This window comes from Phyllobates terribilis, unplaced genomic scaffold, assembly GCF_046119375.1.
Source record: "Phyllobates terribilis strain yellow unplaced genomic scaffold, ASM4611937v1 Scaffold_8__6_contigs__length_399053987, whole genome shotgun sequence".
Lineage (NCBI taxonomy): Eukaryota > Metazoa > Chordata > Amphibia > Anura > Dendrobatidae > Phyllobates > Phyllobates terribilis.
The window spans coordinates 246736491-246760157 of record NW_027362768.1 but is presented as its reverse complement, the minus strand read 5'-3'; the positions used below and the strand labels follow the sequence as shown (position 1 = coordinate 246760157).

Here is a 23667-nt window from a genome sequence, read left to right as displayed (position 1 = left end):
TAGCAAAGTGCCTAGCATAGCGCAGGGATAGGGAACATGCAGACCACATGTGCAGAGTATAATCTTAAACCAATTGCAAAAGGTAGTAATTAGTGAGAGATTATAGGATGTAAAATCAAGTAGGTAGGAGTGACGAGCAGGACCTGTAAAGATTTGCTGGCCCGGACGTGCGTTTCGCTATGCACTTTTTCCAAGGGGGATAAGTCTCTTATTCCCCTTGGAAGAAGCAAATCACAAAACGTGCGTTGAGGCCAGTGAATCTTTACGCATGTCTGCCTTGAAAAATTTGTTTATTCTTTGACATCAATTTAGCAGACAGGTAGGTATATGAGGATTACTTAATTTTTTTTATATAGCACAATTGCACTTTATTTGGTTTTACCCCACTCAGCATGTGTAATGTCATTGATTCTTTTTTGCAAAGCTATATGAAATTGTAAGTTCAGATCGTCTATTTATATTGAGGATGGAGTCTAAGCTCACCCCAGTGGATGATTCTATTCTACTTTGTTTCTTCACTTCATTTTTTTAAAGATTTTTTTTATAAATTAATTTTTGTACAATATTGATATTTTGTATTATGATGGCATTTGACTTCCAGTCCTCCGTAGGCTGTGTTTAATATATGGACGTGCTATGAAATTTATTAGGCTACATTTAGGTTAATTCTCTGTATGTGACTTGCTACATTGTGACAGCTTTTGGTATGCACGCTATTACGATTCCCTGAGGCAAGATGGGGGTCGCACGTGACCTCCTGCGTGCGATTTGCAGACGCACCCCCCCCCTCCCAGGGGTTTTGTGACCTTCATGCAATTTGCACATGCCACCTCCCCACCCCCGGGGGTCACGTGACCTCCCGCGTGCGATTTTCAGACCACCCCCCGGGATAAAATGCCGACTCATGTATTCACCTTATCTCAATAGAAGTGAATTGATTGCATTTGTTCCAAACTCTTCCAAGAGTTTTGTATTGGCTGGTAGCGAGCACCTTTTCAGTGAAAAGGGAAGAAAAAAAAACTGAAGCAACTAGTATGACAGAAAAAAATAAATAATCAGCCCTTTTCTCTCAGATTGTAACACACGGACGTGTAAATCTAGCATCAGATCATTTGCCAAGCACAGGAATATTGGCAGGTTTGTCCGACCTTAGTATTTAAGGTCCACATACACATTAGACTATCATAAAAGGAATGGGCACTTTTAGGCCTCATTCACTTCGGTGTTTAAACATGGCAGTGTAAAAAAAAAAAAAAAAAAAATGGCCCGTATGTCAGCAGTGTAAAAAAAATGGCCCACGTGTCCGTTTTTTTACCAGCAGTCATCAGTGGTTTTCACAGATGAATAAATGACAAAGCTTCTCCTATACTTTGATTAACATTGCACAGATAGTATAAGTAAAAAGTCTGTGTGCTATCTGCCATCAGTGTGGTGTGTGTTTTTTCTGGACCTACATACACTTGTATTAGCACTTTTCACATGTTGAACGGTCAAAAAAAAAAAAAATCTCCATGAGTTTTGCACGGTCTGTGAAAAAAAAAAATCAGACATTTGAACTGCCTCGGACTAATGGTACCCTGTTGTAGGAATAAAAACTCAGGATAGAATTTGTATGTGTAACACTGAGGGCTGCATGAGGCCTTTGTTTGACTTACCAATAAGGGTCATGACCACTTAAAAAGTGCCTAGGGCTACATGAATGCAAAATATGGCCCTGCTTATGACGCGCCCCTGGGCCTGTGTCGCGCACGCGGGAGCTTACCCGGAGCCGGATCTGTTGAGGGTTGTAGTCTCGTGGCGGTGACCCGGTCCGTGCCCAGGGAGTCAAACTGAGCGGCGATGTATCAGCGGTAGATGTTGGACGACTACGCCACCCGTTGAGTACAGCTAAGGAGCTGCTGCTGCAGGGCAGACCGCTGAGGCCGGTGGTAGGATTGTGCAGCGTGATAGTATAACCCCCAACGGGAGGGGTATGGCCTCAGGGCAGCCGACGTGGATGATGGGGGTAGCAGGAACCACTCGGAGACGGCACGGTGTAGTTCAGGGTCTTTACTGGTGACAAAGATAGACCCTCCCGGAGTACTGGCTAGCGATTGGGGCCTGGTCAGTCCTTGAGCAGATGGGATCTCCCCTGGCCAGGCGGAGTTGTAGGCCTCCCAAACTAACTGTACTCTTCTGGCTACCTTGCTAGAGGCGGGTATAAGTAGCCCACGTCCCTCAGTGTACCGTGTGGTGCTCACCCGTATGGCCGGTGACTCGGGGCCTTCTAGTAGCTTCCGCTCCACGACGGCGGTGCTGGTCCCATGCGTGTGACCGTGCCTTCGGGTTTCTTGGCCAGAGGACCTGGAATCCCCTGCCTGACGGATTCTGCTGCTGGGTAGGAGTTAGTCCCCACAGCCTCGGACTCCGGTAAGAAATCTTCTCAGTCAGGGCGAGCTCTGCAGCTGCCAGCCCCTGACTCCTTGTAACACTGCTCCCACAGAGCTCCTGATGTTCTGTTCCTATATTTGCTTCTTTTCTCTGTCTCTACTTCTTCTCTACTCACTAACCCTGCCTCAGCCCTAGGTTTATATAGGGGAAGTTCTTCCCCTCCCAGGACTGGGCAGGAGGTGTGGCATGCATAGGATTCCTGACCAAGAGACCTCCCACCTGCTCTCAGACATAACATTGCTGTTACTGTGGAAACCAGATCCCTGGGGTGCCACACTTATACAAACAAAGCTCTCCAGAGTTCTTCACAGCTGTACCTGTGCTTTCTGTTCTGCAAATTACCTAAAACTAACATCCTCCATAATCTTAACCTCCCAATCTAGTTGCAAAGAATCCTCTTTTGCTTCGCCAGTTCTCTGGAATGCACTACTTCAGACATTCCAATTCCCAGGCTCCACAGTTTTTAAACAATTACAAGATTCATTTTAGCAATATTAGCACTGTCTGCAGTTAGTCACATGGCGTCAAAGCAGATGTTTTCTGACGGAATCGAGATGGCTGCTGTTGATCAGCAGGCACGTGATCGTGTCATGTGACGTGACAACTAGGAGACTGCAACATCACTGGCCTGGGTGGTGAATGCTTTTAACAGTGTCAGACTTAAAAGGTACTTGTCCCCTTTCAGTAAATGTCAACACCTCAGGTGAGTGGTGGAGGTGGCCAAAAATAAACTCTTTACTCATCATCCTTTTGTCCACTGCAGGACTAACAGAAAGCACTATAGTTCAGCGGCTACTGCACAGTACACATCAGCTCTGCAGTCTACAGGTAGCAGGAGCGGCAGTGGAGACCAGTGCTAGACAATGGATGCCGAGAGGTTTCTGTGCTTGGGTACTAGGATTGTATGAAAGCAAACGGTCTTTAAAATAGGTAGCATAAGGCCAGAACCAGCTGCCCATCTGCTGTGTATAACTGTCTCACAATCGGCTGGACAGTCACCTTTACAGTGAGTGATTAAACACCATGTAATAGTGAGTAGGAATGCTGGAACTTCTCTTCTCACAGTTTAAGATCTGGATAATTATCTAAAATTTGTCTTCCTTCTGACCAATAGTTGTATTTTTCCTACTTATTTTTTGCCCAACACAGCTGTAATGAAAGGTTAGCTTGGTAAGGTTCTGAAAAATCTACATGAAAATGTAAAAAAGGATGTAAGATCTAAACAAAGCCAAAGAAGCCGATTAAGAATTCATGTCAGTGGACACCACTTGCAGTACTTGTCATATTTATTATAAGCAATAGCAAAATCCAACTTCTGATTCCTCATGTCTGGATACAAACAGACTGCAGCATAAAGGCACTTGCATTATACAGGATAATCTGACAATACTTCTTTAGAGTGTGCAGACTTAAAGACTGTATTCGGTTTAACAAGGAACAGCACTCTGTATTCATTCACCATGATCATTACTGACTGGCAGTGGTGCGAAAAAGCATTTGAAAATTGTTTGACCATTAAATTGAGTGCACAGTATATTAGTTCATATAAGTGGTACAGGACAGCTAATTCTCCAGTTATGTTTATATAACAATTTATCCCTTATTTACTTTCATGTATACAAAACATTTGTAATATAAAAATGTGCTCTAAACTCTAAATATTTGGTCCTTATTTGACTTTCCAATTACAGTGTTTTTTTGGCAAAACAGCATATTCAACAGAAATGGCAGCAATGAAGACTGAAGTTTTCTAGAACATCTAGAAGGAAAAGAACCAGAACAGTTAAAGGGGTTTTACCAGTCTAAGAAGAAAAGTCTTAGTCACTGACAGCAGACAGTGTGCAATGGGCACTGACACGTTCCCCGATTTCAGAGTGTGAGGTCCCGTGATAGCTTGTATATGACTTGAATACTTGCGGTCACGTGCTGACAGCACTCAGCCAGCTGCTCTCAATAGAGTTTAGAAAAGCTGTTTGGTGTAGTCAGCACGTGACCACAAGTATGCAAGTCACATACGCAATTACGTGACCGCCAACACACGAGGAATACAAAGGACTGTGACAGATTGTTTAAAGGATTTGTCTGGTCCCAGAAGTCTGCAAACTCATTTTATTACAAAAAGTGCCCAAACCTCAACCCCACATCTGTAACCCAAATTCGTGACATTAAGTCACAGATTAAATGGAAAGTGATTGCTATTGATCAAATTATGGCTTTGAGAAAAGAAGATAATTTTGTCATTTTCCCCCTCTAACATGTGGCTGGTTAAATCCCTAGTCAGTAGATTTTAAATCCCCAGAATCCATTTTAGAATCCAAATCTTCATCAGATGCTTCATCAACTCCTTTTCTTCCAACACGTCTTGTAACAAATGGTACATCACCACGTCTGTGAAGAGAAGGACAGATTACAATGCATAAGAAAGGAAATATGTACTAAAACTAATCACATTTTATTGCAATTTAAAAATAATAAAAAGTTAATTTAAAGGCAATCTGTCAGCAGCTAACTGCCATTTGACAGCAGCATAATGTAGGGGGGCAGTGAACCGAATTCCAGCAGTCTGAATTGCTAGGCTTCTCACTATAATTTCACTATATATCAGTATTTTAGCAAATAGATTAGGAGGCATGACACGCATAGTCCTGCAGTGATAATCAACTGTGCGGTGTAAGCCCACCACGGATTGTCAGTTTTGTCAATGTAGAGTGTACACAGAAAGCTGCCAATCAGTGGCATGGGTGGGGTTAGAGATGTTAAACTTCCCTTTAAAACTTTACTTTTATTGTAACAATTTAAGGGTAAAAACTTTCAGACAAAAGCCTGTGTAAATGTGCACTATAAAACCGTACTCCAAGTTATGGTGTACACATGTATACAGGTGGTAGACTAGAATGCTGTATAGATATAGTCTGTATGTCTTCTATTCAAATCTGCCTCGCCGTGGAAGTTAATGCCCCAGATACAAGGCGCAGTTGGCATCTGCTCAGATGTGGTCAGAGATGACAGACATACAACTAACATCCCTCTTCTTCTCTCTACACAGGTACATGCTCTGCATAATTTCCCTGCTCCTATGTATGCCGTCATCTAATGCTCTGCTGACCCATCTCTCTGGTACATGCTCTGCATAATTTCCCTGCTCCTATGTATGCTGTCATCTAATGCTCTGCTGACCCATCTCTCTGGTACATGCTCTGCATAATTCCCCTGCTCCTATGTATGCTGTCATCTAATGCTCTGCTGACCCATCTCTCTGGTACATGCTCTGCATAATTCCCCTGCTCCTATGTATGCTGTCATCTAATGCTCTGCTGACCCATCTCTCTGGTACATGCTCTGCATAATTTCCCTGCTCCTATGTATGCTGTCATCTAATGCTCTGCTGACCCATCTCTCTGGTACATGCTCTGCATAATTTCCCTGCTCCTATGTATGCTGTCATCTAATGCTCTGCTGACCCATCTCTCTGGTACATGCTCTGCATAATTTCCCTGCTCCTATGTATGCTGTCATCTAATGCTCTGCTGACCCATCTCTCTGGTACATGCTCTGCATAATTTCCCTGCTCCTATGTATGCTGTCATCTAATGCTCTGCTGACCCATCTCTCTGGTACATGCTCTGCATAATTTCCCTGCTCCTATGTATGCTGTCATCTAATGCTCTGCTGACCCATCTCTCTGGTACATGCTCTGCATAATTTCCCTGCTCCTATGTATGCTGTCATCTAATGCTCTGCTGATCCATCTCTCTGGTACATGCTCTGCATAATTTCCCTGCTCCTATGTATGCTGTCATCTAATGCTCTGCTGACCCATCTCTCTGGTACATGCTCTGCATAATTTCCCTGCTCCTATGTATGCTGTCATCTAATGCTCTGCTGACCCATCTCTCTGGTACATGCTCTGCATAATTTCCCTGCTTCATCTGTCCCACTCCAATCAATATTCACATATATGTTTGTCCCTTCCCCACTATATACCTTATCTGATTTTTAGAGGTGCTAAACTGCAGAGACTAGAGTCCTAGCTCTGTCTTTGATCACCCAGCCATCTTCTGTTGAAATGACCAGCTGTTAATTTATCTACAAGCCGTTCCCACAATGACCTTCACCTGATATAGTTTAATGTGGCCTATATATTTAGACTCTCTGTAAGGGGTGCACGCGTCTTCTTGTGCAAAGTGGCTTCGGAGAGAAGTGGCAGTTATTTCAGAGGCAGTTAGTCAGGGCAGGAGTAAGGTAACCCACACTTTGACCACTTACTCTCTTTTAACTATGTTTCTGTTAGCTCACACTTTTTCCTCTATAGTCCTCCACTTTCTAATAACCCCTCAAATCCCTACACCTAGTAAGAAACTCTTTATCTCTCCCTCTATCCTCCCAATTCACCTCACCTCCTCCTCCAAATTATTCCTCAACATTCAATCCTGGATCTCCAAACACAGACAGCCACCTCATGCGCTCTCCTGTTCCCACCTGCTAACACTTTCTCTGCTCCTCCTCACTGCTGGAGATATCTCTCCAAATCCTGGTCCTCCTCGCCATATCCCCACAGTCACTTCTACCTCCTATCCACGACCTTCCTCAAACTGTCGCAACCCTTCTAACCTCATACCCAACCAACTAATACCCACCTCCTCAGCTATACTAACAGGAGCTCTATGGAACGCTCGCTCTGTCTGCAACAAACTTTCCTTCATCCACGATCTTTTCATTACAAACAAACTCTCCTTCCTCGCCATCACCGAAACATGGCTCACCCCCTCTGACACAGCCTCCCCAGCTGCCCTTTCATATGGCGGATTCCACCTTTCCCACACCCCCCGCCCCAATGGCAAACATGGTGGAGGCGTAGGTTTCCTCCTATCAGAACTCTGCGCTTTCACCAAAATCCCACTGCCACCCTCCGTTACACTCCCCTCTTTTGAGGTGCACTGTGTGCGCATCTATTCCCCCTCCAACCTCCAACTGGCCGTCGTTTACCGACCCCCAGGGCAAGCCACCACCTTCTTAGACCATTTCACCACCTGGCTGCTTCACTTCCTTTCCACTGACATCCCCACTATCATAATGGGTGACTTCAACATGCCCATTGACACTCCCCACTCGTCTGTCTCTAAGCTCCTATCCCTCACTTCCTCCTTTGGACTCACTCAATGGTCTTCCACACCCACCCACAAAGATGGCCACACACTGGACCTCATCTTCACCCGCCTCTGTTCCCTATCTAACCTCTCTAACTCACCACTCCCTCTCTGACCATAACCTCCTCACATTCTCTACCCTCTCCGGGTGCACAATCCCCACTCCACAAACTCACACACCCTCGCAGAAATCTCAAACACCTTGACCTACACACTCTCTCTGAATCCCTCCTTCCTCTCACAGACAAATTCCTTACACGATGCAGACGTTGCTGCTGCTTCATATAACACCACAACAGCTTCAGCTCTAGACTCGATCGCCCCTCTCACACACTCACCACACCTCGCACATTCAACAGGCAGCCCTGGCACACTAAACTTACCAAAGAACTGCGCCGGGCCTCCAGGGTTGCGGAGCGGAGATGGAAAAGGTCTCACTCCATCGAGCACTTCATCGCATTCAAGCAATCCCTCACTAATTTCAAGTCCGCACTCACTACAGCAAAACAAACCTACTTCTCATCTCTCATATCCTCCCTATCTCACAACCCTAAACAGCTATTTAACACTTTCAACTCTCTCCTTCGTCCCCCAGCACCTACTCCCTCTTCTCTCATCTCAGCCGACGACTTTGCCTCATTCTTCAAACAGAAGATTGACACCATCCGACAAAACTTTTGCCTAAAGTCCACACAACCCCTCCTCATATCTACTCAACCCTCCTCCTCCAAACTCCACCATTACAGAAGGTCAAGTCTCCTCTTTACTCTCCAAATCACACCTCACCACCTGCGAACTTGACCCAATCCCATCCCACCTCATCACTAACCTCACCACAGTCTTCATCCCAACCCTAACCCACCTCTTCAATCTGTCACCAACAACCGGAGTCTTCCCCTCATGTTTCAAACATGCCGCAATCACACCCATCCTCAAAAAGCCCTCCCTTGACCCTTCCTCTCTGACTAGCTACCGCCCCATATCACTCCTCCCCTTTGCCTCAAAACTTCTAGAACAACATGTCCACCTTGAACTGTCCTCCCACCTCTCCTCCTGCTCCCTCTTCGACCGTCTACAATCTGGCTTCCGACCACATCACTCGACTGAAACTGCCCTGACCAAAGTCACCAACGACCTACTAAATGCCAAATCCAAGCAACACTACTCCATCCTCCTCCTTCTGGACCTGTCATCTGCCTTTGACATAGTGGACCATTCCCTCTTACTCCAGATTCTCTCATCTCTTGGCATCACAGACTTGGCTCTATCTTGGATCTCCTCATACTTAACAGACAGGACATTCAGCGTCTCCCACTCACGCACCACCTCCTCATCTCGCCCCCTATCTGTCGGTGTCCCCCAAGGTTCAGTTCTAGGACCTCTGCTCTTCTCCATCTACACCTTCGGCCTGGGACAGCTCATAGAGTCTCACGGTTTTCAGTATCACCTCTATGCTGACGACACACAGATCTACCTCTCTGGACCCGATATCTCCTCCCTACTAACCAGAATCCCACAATGTCTGTCCGCCATCTCATCCTTCTTCTCCGGCAGATTTCTAAAACTCAACATGGATAAAACAGAGTTAATCATCTTTTCACCCTCTCATTCACATCCCCCATCCGACCTATCCATCAACGTCAATGGCTGTTCACTCTCCCCAGTCCCACAAGCTCGCTGCCTTGGGGTAACCCTGGACTCTGATCTCTCCTTCAAGCCACATATCCAAGCCCTTTCCACCTCCTGCCGACTCCAACTCAAAAACATCTCCCGGATCCGCACATTCCTCAGCAAAGACTCTGCAAAAACACTAGTGCATGCCCTCATCATATCCCGCCTCGACTACTGCAACCTCCTGCTCCGTGGCCTCCCTTCCAACACTCTTGCGCCTCTCCAATCTATCCTAAACTCTGCTGCTCGACTAATCCACCTGTCCCCCCGCTATTCCCCAGCCTCTCCTCTCTGTCAATCCCTTCACTGGCTCCCCATTGCCCAGAGAATTCAGTTCAAAACCCTAACCATGGCATACAAAGCCATCCACAACCTGTCTCCCCCATACATCTGTGACCTAGTCTCCCGGTACTTACCTGCACGCAACCTCCGATCCTCACAAGATCTCCTTCTCTACTCCCCTCTTATCTCCTCCTCCCACAATCGTATACAAGATTTCTCCCGTGCTTCCCCCCTACTCTGGAACTCTCTACCCCAACATATCAGACTCTTGCCGACCGTGGAAACCTTCAAAAGGAACCTGAAGACCCACCTCTTCCGACAAGCCTACAACCTGCAGTAAACACCACTGCACGACCAGCTCTACCCTCACCTAATGTATCCTCACCCATCCCTTGTAGACTGTGAGCCCTCGTGGGCAGGGTCCTCGCTCCTCCTGTACCAGTCGCTGACTCGTTTTGTTAAGATTATGTAAATGCTTTTGTTATGTATATCCCTATCACATGTAAAGCGCCATGGAATAAATGGCGCTATAACAATAAATAATAATAATAATACAAATCAGCAAATGTATCAAAAGGTGCCAAAATAGATAATCAGATTGAATATTGAGCAGGGATAAGTGCAGAAAAATGTATGTATAGCACAGTAAGGTAAGTGATTCATCTCTCCAAACATGCACATAAATCAGCAACTATATTTAAACTACCACAAAAGACCACGATAGATTACACAGAAATGAGGCAACCTGATGGGGTGAATGCATATCAGTTGAACTCCTCCTCCCAAGCTTTGCCAGCTCTTTGTGGTTGGAGCTGGGGTAGGCATGTGCAGCTAGTATTTTAGGGTGTATGGTTTTAGGTAATGTCTGATCACCTAACGTTATACAGAGATTCTTACTGACTACTGTTATAATACTAATGTGCAATCTGTATTGATTCTCTTAATGCATTTTCTTAAAGCCCTCTGTCATGTGACCTATCATACATATAATGTGATTTCTGGTATTCTATTGCCAGTGCACCATTGAGATACAAAACTTATGCAGCATTACCACTTCCAGCAATATATCTATAAATAACAATACTATGGAGGCATACTAAGCGCAAAAAAAAAACACAAAAAAAAGTGTCGCTTTCGAACAGACCATGAGGTGACAAAACAGCAGAAACTCCTCCACCCCTATATGGTTAGAGCAGTGGATCGTGATCATTTTGAATGCATAGTCATTTCACAAAGATTTATAACACTGGGACACAAAACTAAAATTGCTATTGGCATATGGAGTGCAGATCAGGCTGCAATAGTTTGTATGTGGCAATTGCATGGCCCCTGAGATTTTAGAGTACCAGATCCCCCCCAAAGCCCCATTTCAGAAACTACACCCCTCAAGAAATTCATCTATGGGTGTGTTGAATATTTTGAACCCATAGGTGCTTAATTTTAAACACACTGGGACATGAAAACGACAAGCTAGAGTTTTATTCCAACTAAAATTATGCATTAGCTACAAATTTCACATTTTCACAAGAGGCAACAGGAGGAAATGGACCCCACAATTTGTGAATCATTTCCTCCAGAAAAAGGTATTATCAGAAGCTGCTGCTTGGGCACACATTAGGGCTCCGTTTTAAGAAAGGCCATTTGCCCAGAATAGTTTGGATTTTTTTCTGCTGTTCTTGTAATTCAGGGGCTCTGCAAATGGGACCCCAACGGCAGAAATCACACCCTTCCTTGAAAAAGTGGTGTAATGAGTATTTTTACCCCACAAGTGTGTGAAATTCTTTACCATAGGGTTTTTTGAAAAAAAAAATAAAAAATTTACACTACAAAAAGATTTGGATCAAAATGTCATACTTACCATAGCCAAATAAGAAAAAATTGCCCCATAATATATTAGGTCATTTCTCTCAAGTACAGCAATACCCTATATATGGATAAACAGTACTGTTGGGGCAGGCTACTTTTACACACAATTCTGAGCTATAACTTTCTGCTGACAGCACCGTATGAATTTTTTTTTTTTTAGAACTAGATGACTTTTGATGGCTTTTTTCTTATACGCATGACTGATCACTTTATTCCAGTTTGATGATAAAGCTACTTTTCATGTGTATTCTCTTTTATGGTGCTCACTGTGAGAGTTAAATAATGGGACAGTTTTATAGCTCAGGACCAGCAGCTAGTTGTGACCATAGGTTAATATTTCTATAAGCCTATTCACAGGCAGAAAAGTTAGACATACATGGATATTTACAGTACAGGGGTCATCCTTGTATTAAACTTAGGGGCCAGAAGGAAAATGAAAATATTTTATATTTCAACAGATCTCTCTCGCTCTATCTATATATAGATAGATAGATAGATATAGCTATATATACACACAAAAAAAAACAAAAAAAAAACATTGGAACAGACTGCCTACCCAAGTTTGCTTTTAAGTGTGTTGACCTCACGATTCTAATATTCGAGTTAGGACTGTCCCATAAGGGTTACCGTGACGTGGTGGGATGGCTTTTACATTATTTTGATCAAAATTATGCTAACTAAATACCCTTTATTATTTATCATTATTTTTGCATTGTGCGATTTACCCATTTACTTCCAGATATTTGGGTATTTTGCATGAACATCAATTTACGTTTCAGTTCAGACTCAGGTTTTTTTAATCTACCTACCTACCTATACATACATACACAAAAAGACACTGGAGCAGACTGCCTACCTAAGTTTGCTTTTAAGTGTGTTGACCTCACGATTCATCGCATCTGCTGTCTCTGTAGCATCCTCAAGTTCACGCTGTAATTTACGTCGCAATGCGTTGGCACGTTGAGCCTCTTCTTCGGCTTCTTCCACCTGGCGCTTCAGCTGTTTCAGGCGAACATTATTTTTCTCCGCCTGATTATAAAAAGTACGTAGTTTAGTTTTTTTGTTTATCACATTGAGTGTTTTTTTTTTTTTTTAAATAGTCCCTCCCCCCTCCAAGCACCTGGTCTTTGTACTGTTCAGAATTACGCCTTTCATCATCCATTTGCATTAGTACATCCTTCAGCTTTTTCTCGGTACGACGTACTTGTTTGCTTGCAGACTGTCTCTCTCTATTTTAAAATTAAATTTGGGTTAAAGAACTACTGCATCAAATTCTGCATATATACATTGCAAATTATGGGCCAACACCGGCTACATACTTTGTTTCAGCATCAAGTTGTTCCTCCAGTTGTGTAATCTTTGCTTCCAAAGCGGTGATTGAAGCCTTGAATTTAGATTTAACAGAACCTTCTAATTCTTGTAACTTTGTTTTTAACTCCTTATTCTGTCGATCTAATTGCTGACGGGCATTCTCGTTCTTCTGAGCATTACTACGTTCTGCATTCAGATCAGCATTCATCTGGTCAACCTTAGTTCAGGTGTAAGGAAAAAAAAATTTAGAAAGAAAATAAATTTTAAAAAAAGAAGCTATAAATCAGATGCATGCTAGAATTTAAAAAAAAACAAAACACATGGAAAAAGTACGTTTATTTTTATTATGATCTTTAAAGAAACACTACCATCAAAATTGTTAGGGTATGTGCACACTGTTCGGAGCCGCCTGTGGCCCGACAGCAGAATAGCCGCCGGCGGCTTCCACTCATTTTATGCAAATGAGGCGTGCCATTTTATTTTATTTTTTTCTTCCCACCTGTGGACTTTCCTTATAGAGGTTAGGTCTATGGAGAAAGGCCGCATGCGGAAACCGCAAGAGAAATTGACATGCTACGGTCTGGAAAGACGCGCCGCATGTCAGTTTCCGTGGGTGAGCTGCAGGTGCACAGAGATGCAGAGTGGACATGGGATTTCTAGAAATCCATCCATTATGCTGTAATATCTGGCTGCTGCAGGTTTGACGCTGCATAACACAAACAGCTACAAACCTGCAGCGGCTCCTGACCGAGTGCAGATACCCTTTATCCTCTTAATATATTGCAATTATATACCACTGTATATAAAATTGCTAATTTTGCCCTTCTACTCAGGTAATTGTTTTGTTTTCCATCAAGTCTATGACCTCACGTGATTAAAAACGGACTAGCTGAATCCTTCTAAGCTCTATGTAGAAACAGGAGGTCAATTGCCCCTGTATGAGTTATAAGTCACAGCAAATATCAACTGCAGGGGGGAGGAGTGTAGTAACTGGGTCAGGAGTTGAAGAGGGGAATGATAAATGCAGGGAAAAGAGACTTCCTGTTTCTACACAGAGCAGAGAAAAGAAGAATCAGGTGGGTAGAAAGGCAAAATGAGCAATTGTAAGTACACAATGCTATACAATATGATGATTGCAATGCATTAAGAAGATAAAAACTTGATGGGAGGAGTGCTTCAAGAAATAAAAATTAATAATCTTGCAGTTTTCACACTGGCTGCTAGGACTTTAGATCATACTTCCAGCTCCATTGGGACGTTTTCAGAAAGGTTCCTTAGCAGAGGCAGGAATACAATGACAGGTAACTATATACACAGCTGATAACACAGGGTCCACCTCTGACAATAGGAGATTTCACAGGTGACCTTGCTCCCCCACCCTTCACAATGACCTTCGTACACACTCAGATGCTTACATATAAAAGAAAGGGTTGGGGTCAGTTTATTGTGCCTAATCAACATGTGTTTCCAGAAACACAAGGAAGTTAAAAGTTAGTGTCCCTGTATGATGAAGAAAAGTGCACATGCCCCAGTATTAGAAGTTACAAAAAATACAAGTTTATTTAAATCTACAAACACATTAAAAAAATTAAAATTCATCAATTATTGTATGGGTAGGCTGCAGTGTTTTTTTATTATATGAGAACATAGTAACATAGGTTGAATAAAGACCTAGGTCCATCAAGTTCAACCTTCTTCCCCAATTGTACTCCCTATACTGTCACTACACTAACTAACTGGGACTAGGCCTCACAAATTACCATTTTTACTATTGCTGCTCTGTAAAATTAAGATGAACCAGTTTATAATTTAGTTTTATATTATGTATTACTCTTGTGATTCTAATAATGCTATTACTAAAATCCCTATGCCTAAATATGTCGATCCAGAAGGCGGCAAAAACTCCTGGACACATTCTGCCAATTTGCATCACGGGGAAAAATTCCTTCTCGACCCCGAGAAAATGCGATCAGTACAAGAACCCTGGATCAAAGCTAATTATGATACCAGTTATGCCATTACTATAAACGTACTAATATAGTTGTAATATTTTGTCCGATTTAACAGTAGCCCACAATCTTATATGTTTATCGAGGAAATCATCCAGCCCTTTTTTGAACGCTGTTAGTGTCTGCCATTGCTACCTCTTGTGGTAGGGCATTCCACAGTCCGAATGCTCTGAATGTAAAGAACCCTTTCCTGTTTAGGTGCCGGAATCACCTTTCTTCCACCTGCAATGAATGCCCCCTGGTCCTCAGTGTGGTCTTTGGAAGGAGTAAGTCATGTGCTAGTCCTTTGTACTGGCCACACATTTATACATGTAAATGAGATCCCCTCTGAAGCATACTATGCAAACATGTTTTTGTTTTTTTTATGTTTAATATATTTGTTTTGCCATATATTTCAAGAATTTTGTCATTTCTAATACTTTGTGTGCGTAGGCTTTAATTACGGTGGTTCCTTTCCTTTATCGTGCATTGTTGTTTTGCCACATTTTATATTATATTGTGATTTTTGTGGTGCCAGTCTCATTCTGTTGCGTAAAAGTGTCCTGTAGCCAGTGTGAAAATGTCAAGATCTCCATTTTTATTTTAAATACAGATTGTGAAATTTTCACGTGAAAATGTACACACTAAATTTTACCAAAATTAACCTGCAAAGCAATGCATACATTACAACATGCCTTTATTGCATTATATAAGCCAAGATATTTTGGTCATTGCAGTTTTGTAAACAAAGACTTCAGAAATCTCAAATATTAAAAATGGTAAACCGAAAACATTAAAGCACCTGGAGTGTAGCCTTTCTCAGTCTGTCATTGGCCAATTCAGTGTTACCCTGTTCCTCCTCCAATTCTTCCTCAAGCTGTGCAATGCGAGAATCTAAACGTCTCTTTTCTTCCAAAGCCAGAGCACTAAAGGTTGAGGTTAGGAATATTAGTTTTCAATTATATCAACTTGGCACTATAATAGGCACAAGCATTAAACAAAACGTAGCATGCAGAGTATGGCAGATGTTCAGAAAGGAGAAGAAAATATTTTTACTAACATTTGCTAGGTTAATAACCATAGGGTGGGATCATTAATGGTTTTTCTTACCCTTTACCACTGCTGTTGGCAATTTCATCTGCCAGTTCATCTCTTTCCTGCTGTGCTTGCCTTTTAGCACGCTCTGCAGAGGCAAGCTCCTGTAATTAAGAGTGTTCAAAATGGAGGGAAGGGACTGGATAAGTACAGGTATGGCAACATTTACAACTCATCACCCCCCCCCATCCTAAATTAAGGACAAAAAATGCAAACAGTCACAAGTAGTAGTAGTGTGCCAACTCTTATCGCTCACGAGCCATTAAATGTCATTATGAAGCCTTTATTCAAGAAATGATATGGGCATAGAGGCAACAAGCCAGCACTTCCTGAAGGAGGAGATCCTGTAATATTTACAGGTACTATAGTGTCACAAAATTGTTATCCCCTTCCAGTTGCACCCAATTTGTTCTTTTCTCTCCTTTTAAGTCATAACATTACTTGTAAAACGCATGCCCTCATATGGCCATAGTGGCGAAAAAGTAAAGGTGTATCTTTTAATAACGTTCATTTTACCGTATAATGAAAAATGTGCAAAAAGTTCAGTGGCTGACAAAAATACAAAACAAAGGAAAATAAAATGCAACTTCACTAGTGTTCGTTGGATTTTGTTTTTATGGATCTGGCAACCATTTTTTTTTTTTTTTTTTTGAACGTGCGATCGCTTGGCAGCTTGTTGTATATACTCCGGGTTGGACCGGCCTAGTGGGGTACTGGGGAAATCCTCAGTGTGACCTTGCAGTAGGCGAGATAGGGATGAAAAGGATAAAAAAAACAAAAAAAAAAAACACACATGTGGTTTTTAGGGGGATGGGCCCTTTAAAAAAGCACAGGCAGAGTATATGCAGGGATGAGCACACGCAGTGTTCGTTACCTGAACCGCCGCAGCACATGTCCCGATGAAGCTGTGCATCTGACGTCGTCGTATGAGGTCATTGTCATGCGCCTGCTGCGATGGGTGCACGCAAGTCAGCCGCCGGCCTCTGCAGAGGAGGACACCGCACGGTGCCGGGAAGGTAAGAGGAATTGTTTTTTTCTTTTGTGTGTGGATGCAGAATGGGATGGGGGCCAAGATGGATACACAGGGAGAGAGGCAGGCAAGGGGAAGGGGGGGGGTGGAAGGAGGCTCCACATACAAGGGCCTTGACCGATATGGGGGGAGGCCTGGATGGCAAAAGGGGGGTCCTGTTACTATGCAGGGCGGCATTATGTTGCCTTTTTTCTTCATCTGGTGTAGTGTAGAAGGCGGGGAAAAAGTGGGGAATGTGCTCTAGAAGAGATCAGTGATTGCTAACTTATTTTCTTCAGAGACGAATCCTGGCTGGAAGAAGTGATGGCGGTCTGTGCCAGATGAAGAAAAGCAAAGATGAAGGACTTCACCTAGAGATGTCACTAGTGAGTCAATGTATTACATGTACACTTGCACTATATTTTAATATATGTGTATAATTTCACTGGTGGTAATAACAGTGTTCGTATTGTGGTTTGCATTCATGATCAGTATTGTAGTATTTGGTCACTATGTGGTGGTAATATGTAGTCTAGTCATGGTGTGGTATTTGTTCCTTGTATGTGGCATTATTCGGTCACTGGTGGTAGTAGGTGATCTGGTCATGATGGGGCAGTATTTGTCCCTTTTGTATGTGGTATTATTGGTGTTGGTATAGTGGATTGTGTTGTGTGTGGAAGTCATTTGCTGTTCGCTGATATTAACTAGGAGAAGGTTATTTCCATTAAGACACAGCCCCACTATCAGTATTTGGTCAGTATTCAGTGTTTCTCAGGAGTGGGTGCAAATACAAGGAGTGGGTGATAAATGCAGAATTGGTGACTTGTTTCTATTATACCTTTTCTCTGATTGTTCCTCACCTGGTTTTGGCTCCCACTCCTGAGAAAAAATACTGAATAAATACTGATAGTGGAGCTGTGGCCTTAGAGATGAAATACTTGAAACAAAGCAGCAGACATGCACTTACAGGGGTGAAAACAAGTAATCACCTCTCCACAGGTTCAGTGATAATATTGATTGCTGAGGGTCTGACTGCTGGGACCCAATCGGCAGAATGTGGAGCTTTTCTCTCCATTACAATGGAGCTCACGTGCAACTCGACCACTGATCCATTCATTCCCTCAGTAGCTACAAGCACTGGTCTTGTTTTTTTTTGGAAGCCCCCAAGAGAATGTATGAGGCTGTGGTCAGACATCCCACCTGCAGCTCCATTTTAAAATGAGGATAAGTGTCCTGTCAGGGATAAAACTTCCACATTCTTCCGATCGGTGCAGTCTCCAATGGTTGAACCCAAACTGTCAATATGTGATCACCTATCCTGTGGAGCCCAAGTATAAGTGATAATTTGTTTTAACTAAAGAAGCCCTTTAATGAAAACTACCGTAATTGTACATCCCAGTTATAGTGGTGCACAGTAGAAGTGCAGGAGCCGCTTGTGTCTTATAATGCTCCACCATAACAGGGATAGCAGCTAACAGATATTTGCATATAGCTGTAGGGTGGGCTCCTAGGGTCAATTCCCCCTGTGGGCCCCAGACAGACCCTGAAAACACTGCTCTATTGTAGCACATAGAGAAAAATAATGTTCTCTTAGGCTGTGTGCCCACGATGCGTTTAAGAGTTTCCGCAGCGGCAAAAACGCTTAAACGCATGGTAGAAGGCCTGCCATGTCCCCCAATGATAATCCGCATGTGCTGTGCACATGCTGCGTAAATTTCCGCTGCGGATTATCATTGCGGAAAAAAACGCAGCACTACCAATTATTTTGCGGAAGTGCTGCGTTTTCGCCGCCATTGACTTGCATTAGAATGCGCCAATTCCACAAGTCTGCATCTGTACTTGCGTAATTGGCGCGTTCTAATGTGCGGATGGTACCCGGGTGGAGAGGAGAGGAGAGTCTCCTCCGGACCCAGGTACCATTAAAAGCTGTAAAAAAAGAATAAAATAAAAAATAAAGATTATATTCACCTTCCGACGGCCCCCGGACTCCTTCCCTGTGCTTGCCGATAGATCGCAGGCAGATCTGTAGGACCTGCGATGGGACGGCAGGTCCTTCAGTACAGCATACCGCAATCTGCCGGCAGACAGCACAGGAGTGCAGCAAGTCTCGGGGGCCATTGGAGGGCAAGTATACATTTATTTTTTGACATTCTCTCGGGTCACACTATATAAATCCATGCTGTTTGCATGGATTTATATAGTGTGACCTAGTTGTCACAAGCACTTTCCAAGTGATGCTAATCGCTTGGAAAGTGCTAGTCAACCCGCATGCGGAAATGCAAGTGAAGAAAGCTTCATTTCCGCATGTCCCTGGCAGGAAAACGCATGTACAATCCGCATGCGTTTTTTTCTGCCAGGGAGATGCAGAAACGCTCAGGAAAAAATCCTGAGCATTTCTGCATCGTGGGCACATAGCCTTATGAAGGCCAGCAATGGTCTAAAGTAGATGCATGTGTCCAACTAAACTATTTAAAGGGGCATTCCCATCTCCAAGATCCTATCCCAATATGTAGTAGGTGTAATAATAATATTAGCAAGTATATACAGTTAGAAATGTAGTATAGTATTTTTGATTCGCTATGTCTTTCCTCATGTGCAGGCATTACAAGATCTTGGGTATCCGTGGATACGTCCACTGATAAAGTCACAGTTCACTAGCTGATAGTGGGCGTAACCGTGGATACCTAAGGTCCTATATCGCCTGCACATGAGGTAAGTGGCATAGCAAATCAAAAATACTATACTACATTTCTAAATGGAGGTATTTGCTAATATTATTACATGTACTACATATTGGGATAGGAGCTTTGAGATGGGAATAACCCTTTAACTGCTACTGTTTTTTCAGACTGACAGCTGCAATTAGTTGGTTAACACAGCAGAGATCAATTGGTTACCTACAACTGCACCCGATGTAGGACGTATTGTTGTGTATGGTAAACTGTTATAGTGGACAAACCTTTGAGAAGTGCGGCAAGGAGGGGCCCTTCAACGTAGCTGCACCTAATACCAGTTTTACTATCCCATAGAAGGCAGAGAGACAAAAAACATTTCTGGTCATAGGGTAGGTAACAAAATTGCTCAAGCTTATGGCAATGCCTTGGCAGGAAACCCATGATAGCTCCCAGTAGAGCATGAAAACAAGAGATCCCTTACATTACTCTAAAATAGCTTCTAATGCGCTCTAAACAAACCTTTAGGCTATGTTCACACATGGTTTTTTCAGCTTTTTTTGATGTTTTTTATACAAATTTTTAGCTGCGTTTCACAGTACCTGCAAAATCTATGCGATTCCAGGATGCTTAGTTCCACACGTTTTTTTTGTTCAGGATTTTGTGCTTTGCATTTTTTTGGGGAAAATAGAGCATGTCACGTTCAGCGTTTCAGCATGTTTTTCACTTATGAGTGGTGGAAAAAAAACGCAGGTAATTTTTTCAGTGTTTTTTGTGCATTAACCAGAATGAGATTCTTTTTTTTTTTCCACTGAGCTTTATGTACATTCATAACAGAGACAAAAGGACATTGAAAAAAACACACCTACAAAAAAGCAAAAATGCAAGAAAACAGCAGCAAAAATCCTGAACAACCTCCTGGCAGATCAGGTTTTGCTGCAGAAAATGAACGCAAAAAAAACATGCTGTGTAAACATAGCCTTATATGGTAAAGTAAAAGTCTATGGTAAGGTATAGAATATCAACCCCCCCCCAATTCGGCCATTAGATTTTGTTTATTGTTTTCAAGGTGCGACAAATCTTATAAATCTTAGGACTTAAATATATCTATGTAATTATACTATACTGAATTTAAAACGAGCAAAATAAAAAAAAAAAAAAACTTTGCATGGCAAACTGTAGCTTTTATTTATTTACATTATATAGGGGTAAACGTGATATTTGAAGCAATTTTTGGGAGGTGCACCGATTGATTTAATTTATTTCAATTAAATGCCAGAACTACTTTTTTTCAGACAAAATTGAATTTTTGAAATATTGTGATCGACTGAAGTTTTATATATGCATAGATAAAAATGTGCATATTTTTAGAATGATAATTAGGGTGACTTCTACTACTAATTATATACAGTGCTGGCCAAAAGTATTGGCACCCCTGCAATTCTGTCAGATAATACTCAGTTTCTTCCTGAAAATGATTGCAATCACAAATTCTTTGGTATTATCTTCATTTAATTTGCTTGCAAGGAAAAAACACAAAAGAGATTGAAGCAAAAATCAAATCATTGATCATTTCACATAAAACTCCAAAAAAGGGCCGGACAAAAGTATTGGCACCCTCAGCCTGATACTTGGTTACACAACCTTTAGCCAAAATAACTGAACAACCGCTTCCGGTAACCATCAATGAGTTTCTTACAATGCTCTGCTGGAATTGTAGACCATTCTTCTTTGGCAAACTGCTCCAGGTCCCTGATATTTGAAGGGTGCCTTCTCCAAATTGCCATTTTGAGATCTCTCCACAGGTGTTCTATGGGATTCAGGTCTGGACTCATTGCTGGCCACCTTAGAAGTCTCCAGTGCTTTCTCTAAAACTAAAACCATTTTATAGTGCTTTTGGAAGTGTGTTTTGGGTCATTGTCCTGCTGGAAAACCCATGACCTCTGAGGGAGACCCAGCTTTCTCACACTGGGCCCTACATTATGCTGCAAAATTTGTTGGTAGTCTTCAGACTTCATAATGCCATGCACACGGTCAAGCAGTCCAGTGCCAGAGGCATCAAAGCAACCCCAAAACATCAGGGAACCTCTGCCATGTTTGACTGTAGGGACCGTGTTCTTTTCTTTGAATGCCTCTTTTTTTCCTGTACACTCTGTTGATGCTTTTTCCCAAAAAGGTCTACTTTTGTTTCATCTGACCAGAGAACATTCTTCCAAAACGTTTTAGGCTTTTTCAGGTAAGTTTTGGCAAACTCCAGCCTGGCTTTTTTATGTCTCGGGGTAAGAAGTGGGGTCTTCCTGGGTATCCTTTCATACAGTCCCTTTTCATTCAGACGCCGACCGATAGTACTGGTTGACACTGTTGTACCCTTGGACTGCAGGGCAGCTTGAACTTGTTTGGATGTTAGTCGAGGTTCTTTATCCACCATCCGCACAATCTTGCGTTGAAATCTCTCGTCAATTTTTATTTTCCGTCCACATCTAGGGAGGTTAGCCACAGTGCCATGGGCTTTAAACTTCTTGATGACACTGCGCACGGAAGACACAGGAACATTCAGGTCTTTGGAAATGAACTTGTAGCCTTGAGATTGCTCATGCTTCCTCACAATTTGGTTTCTCAAGTCCTCAGACAGTTCTTTGGTCTTCTTTCTTTCTCGATACTCAATGTGGTACACACAAGGACACAGGACAGAGGTTGAGTCAACTTTAATCCATGTTAACTGGCTGCAAGTGTGATTTAGCTATTGCCAACACCTGTTAGGTGCCACAGGTAAGTTACAGGTGCTGTTAATTACACAAATTAGAGAAGCATCACATGATTTTTCAAACAGTGCCAATACTTTTGTCCACCCCCTTTTTTAGGTTTGGTGTGGAATTATATCCAATTTGGCTTTAGGACAATTCTTTGTGTTTTTTTCATTGAAGACAAATTAAATGAAGAGAATAATACCAAAGAATTTGTGATTGCAATCATTTTCAGGAAGAAACTGAGTATTATCTGACAGAATTGCAGGGGTGCCAATACTTTTGGCCAGCACTATAACTATCTGTCTATCTATCTACATATATTTTTTTTTTTTTACACACACACACACACACACACACACACACACACACACCTTGCCCAATATACTGCTCCTGACAGCCAGACAAAACAAAATGACTTGAAATGCCACAGCCAGCTCCGATAGCTGTAAGAGGCTGGTGCCGGCTGTATAACACAGCCTGTGTGCTCAGCTCCGGACCTAGTTACATACACCAGCCCCAGTCACGTCATTGTTACTGAAGCAGGTTCTGCTTGAAAATTTAAAAAAAAATAAATACTTGGCAGAACCAGCCAAGCTGTGCGCACATTACCATTATAATCAGCCCTTCTGATTAAAGTCCAGTTTTCTGATTAACATAAAAGCAATCGAAAAAAGACAAAAAACAAAGGAGCACAAACATTACCAGTGATTATTGTCCACTCATTTTACCTCCTGCATATGAATCATCTCTGCCTCCATACTTTTCAGTTTCTTTTCATTTTCTTTTGATTGACTTAAGATGTCATCCCTGGATGCTCTGGTGTCTTCCAACTCTCTTTGGTAATCCTTCATTTGAGCCTAATACAGGCAACGTAGAATTTAAGAAAAAAAATTAAGGCAACTGTAGGAGGGCAAAGATTTTATTTAATAAAGTACATGCATGCACCAATCTAAAACGTACAAAAGTTTTAAGTGCAAAAAAGTACGCTATCCACTGAAAGACGACTATTACCTGCAATTTGCGCAATTGTTTAATTGCTTCTTCTCTATTTTTGTTTGCAGAGTCAATTTGTCCCTCCAAGTCTTTTAGATCCATTTCAAGCTTTTTTCTGGATGCTACAGCCAAAGAACGTTGCTTTCTTTCATCCTCAAGCTCCGCTTCCATTTCTTTAACCTGAAAGTTTATAAAGTGTTACCGCTGTGCTTGTATGTACAATATTCAAATGTCGAACCACTGCACCCTTTGGTATACTCATTCGATTTTTAATTTTGAATTTTCTTATTTATCACAGTAAAACCTTAGGTTCTGGAAATAAAAATTATAAAGTTGGGAAATCAGAGATGGTTTAGGCTATTTTTAAATTAGATAAATTTAAAGGGAACCTGTCACGTCCTAGTTGCTATGTACACTGCCCCTATAGCGTTCTTAGTGATGTATGTGTCAATGTAT

At 42.3% G+C, this 23667-nt stretch overlaps 1 protein-coding gene across 2 annotated transcripts in view; it reads right to left on the bottom strand.

The window, feature by feature from the left end:
* Positions 1-3698: 3698 nt before the first annotated feature.
* MYH9 (myosin heavy chain 9) overlaps positions 3699-23667 on the bottom strand; it is a 170376-nt gene continuing 150407 nt past the window's right edge. For both annotated transcript variants that reach the window (XM_073644107.1, XM_073644108.1), the window contains exons 34-41: positions 23230-23391; positions 22947-23075; positions 15806-15894; positions 15498-15621; positions 12716-12924; positions 12517-12625; positions 12253-12425; positions 3699-4818 (exon numbers count right to left, since the gene is read on the bottom strand). In XM_073644107.1, coding sequence (XP_073500208.1) covers positions 4704-4818; positions 12253-12425; positions 12517-12625; positions 12716-12924; positions 15498-15621; positions 15806-15894; positions 22947-23075; positions 23230-23391 — 1110 coding nt within the window. In that variant the 3' untranslated portion in view covers positions 3699-4703. The remainder of the gene's footprint in view (positions 4819-12252; positions 12426-12516; positions 12626-12715; positions 12925-15497; positions 15622-15805; positions 15895-22946; positions 23076-23229; positions 23392-23667) is intronic.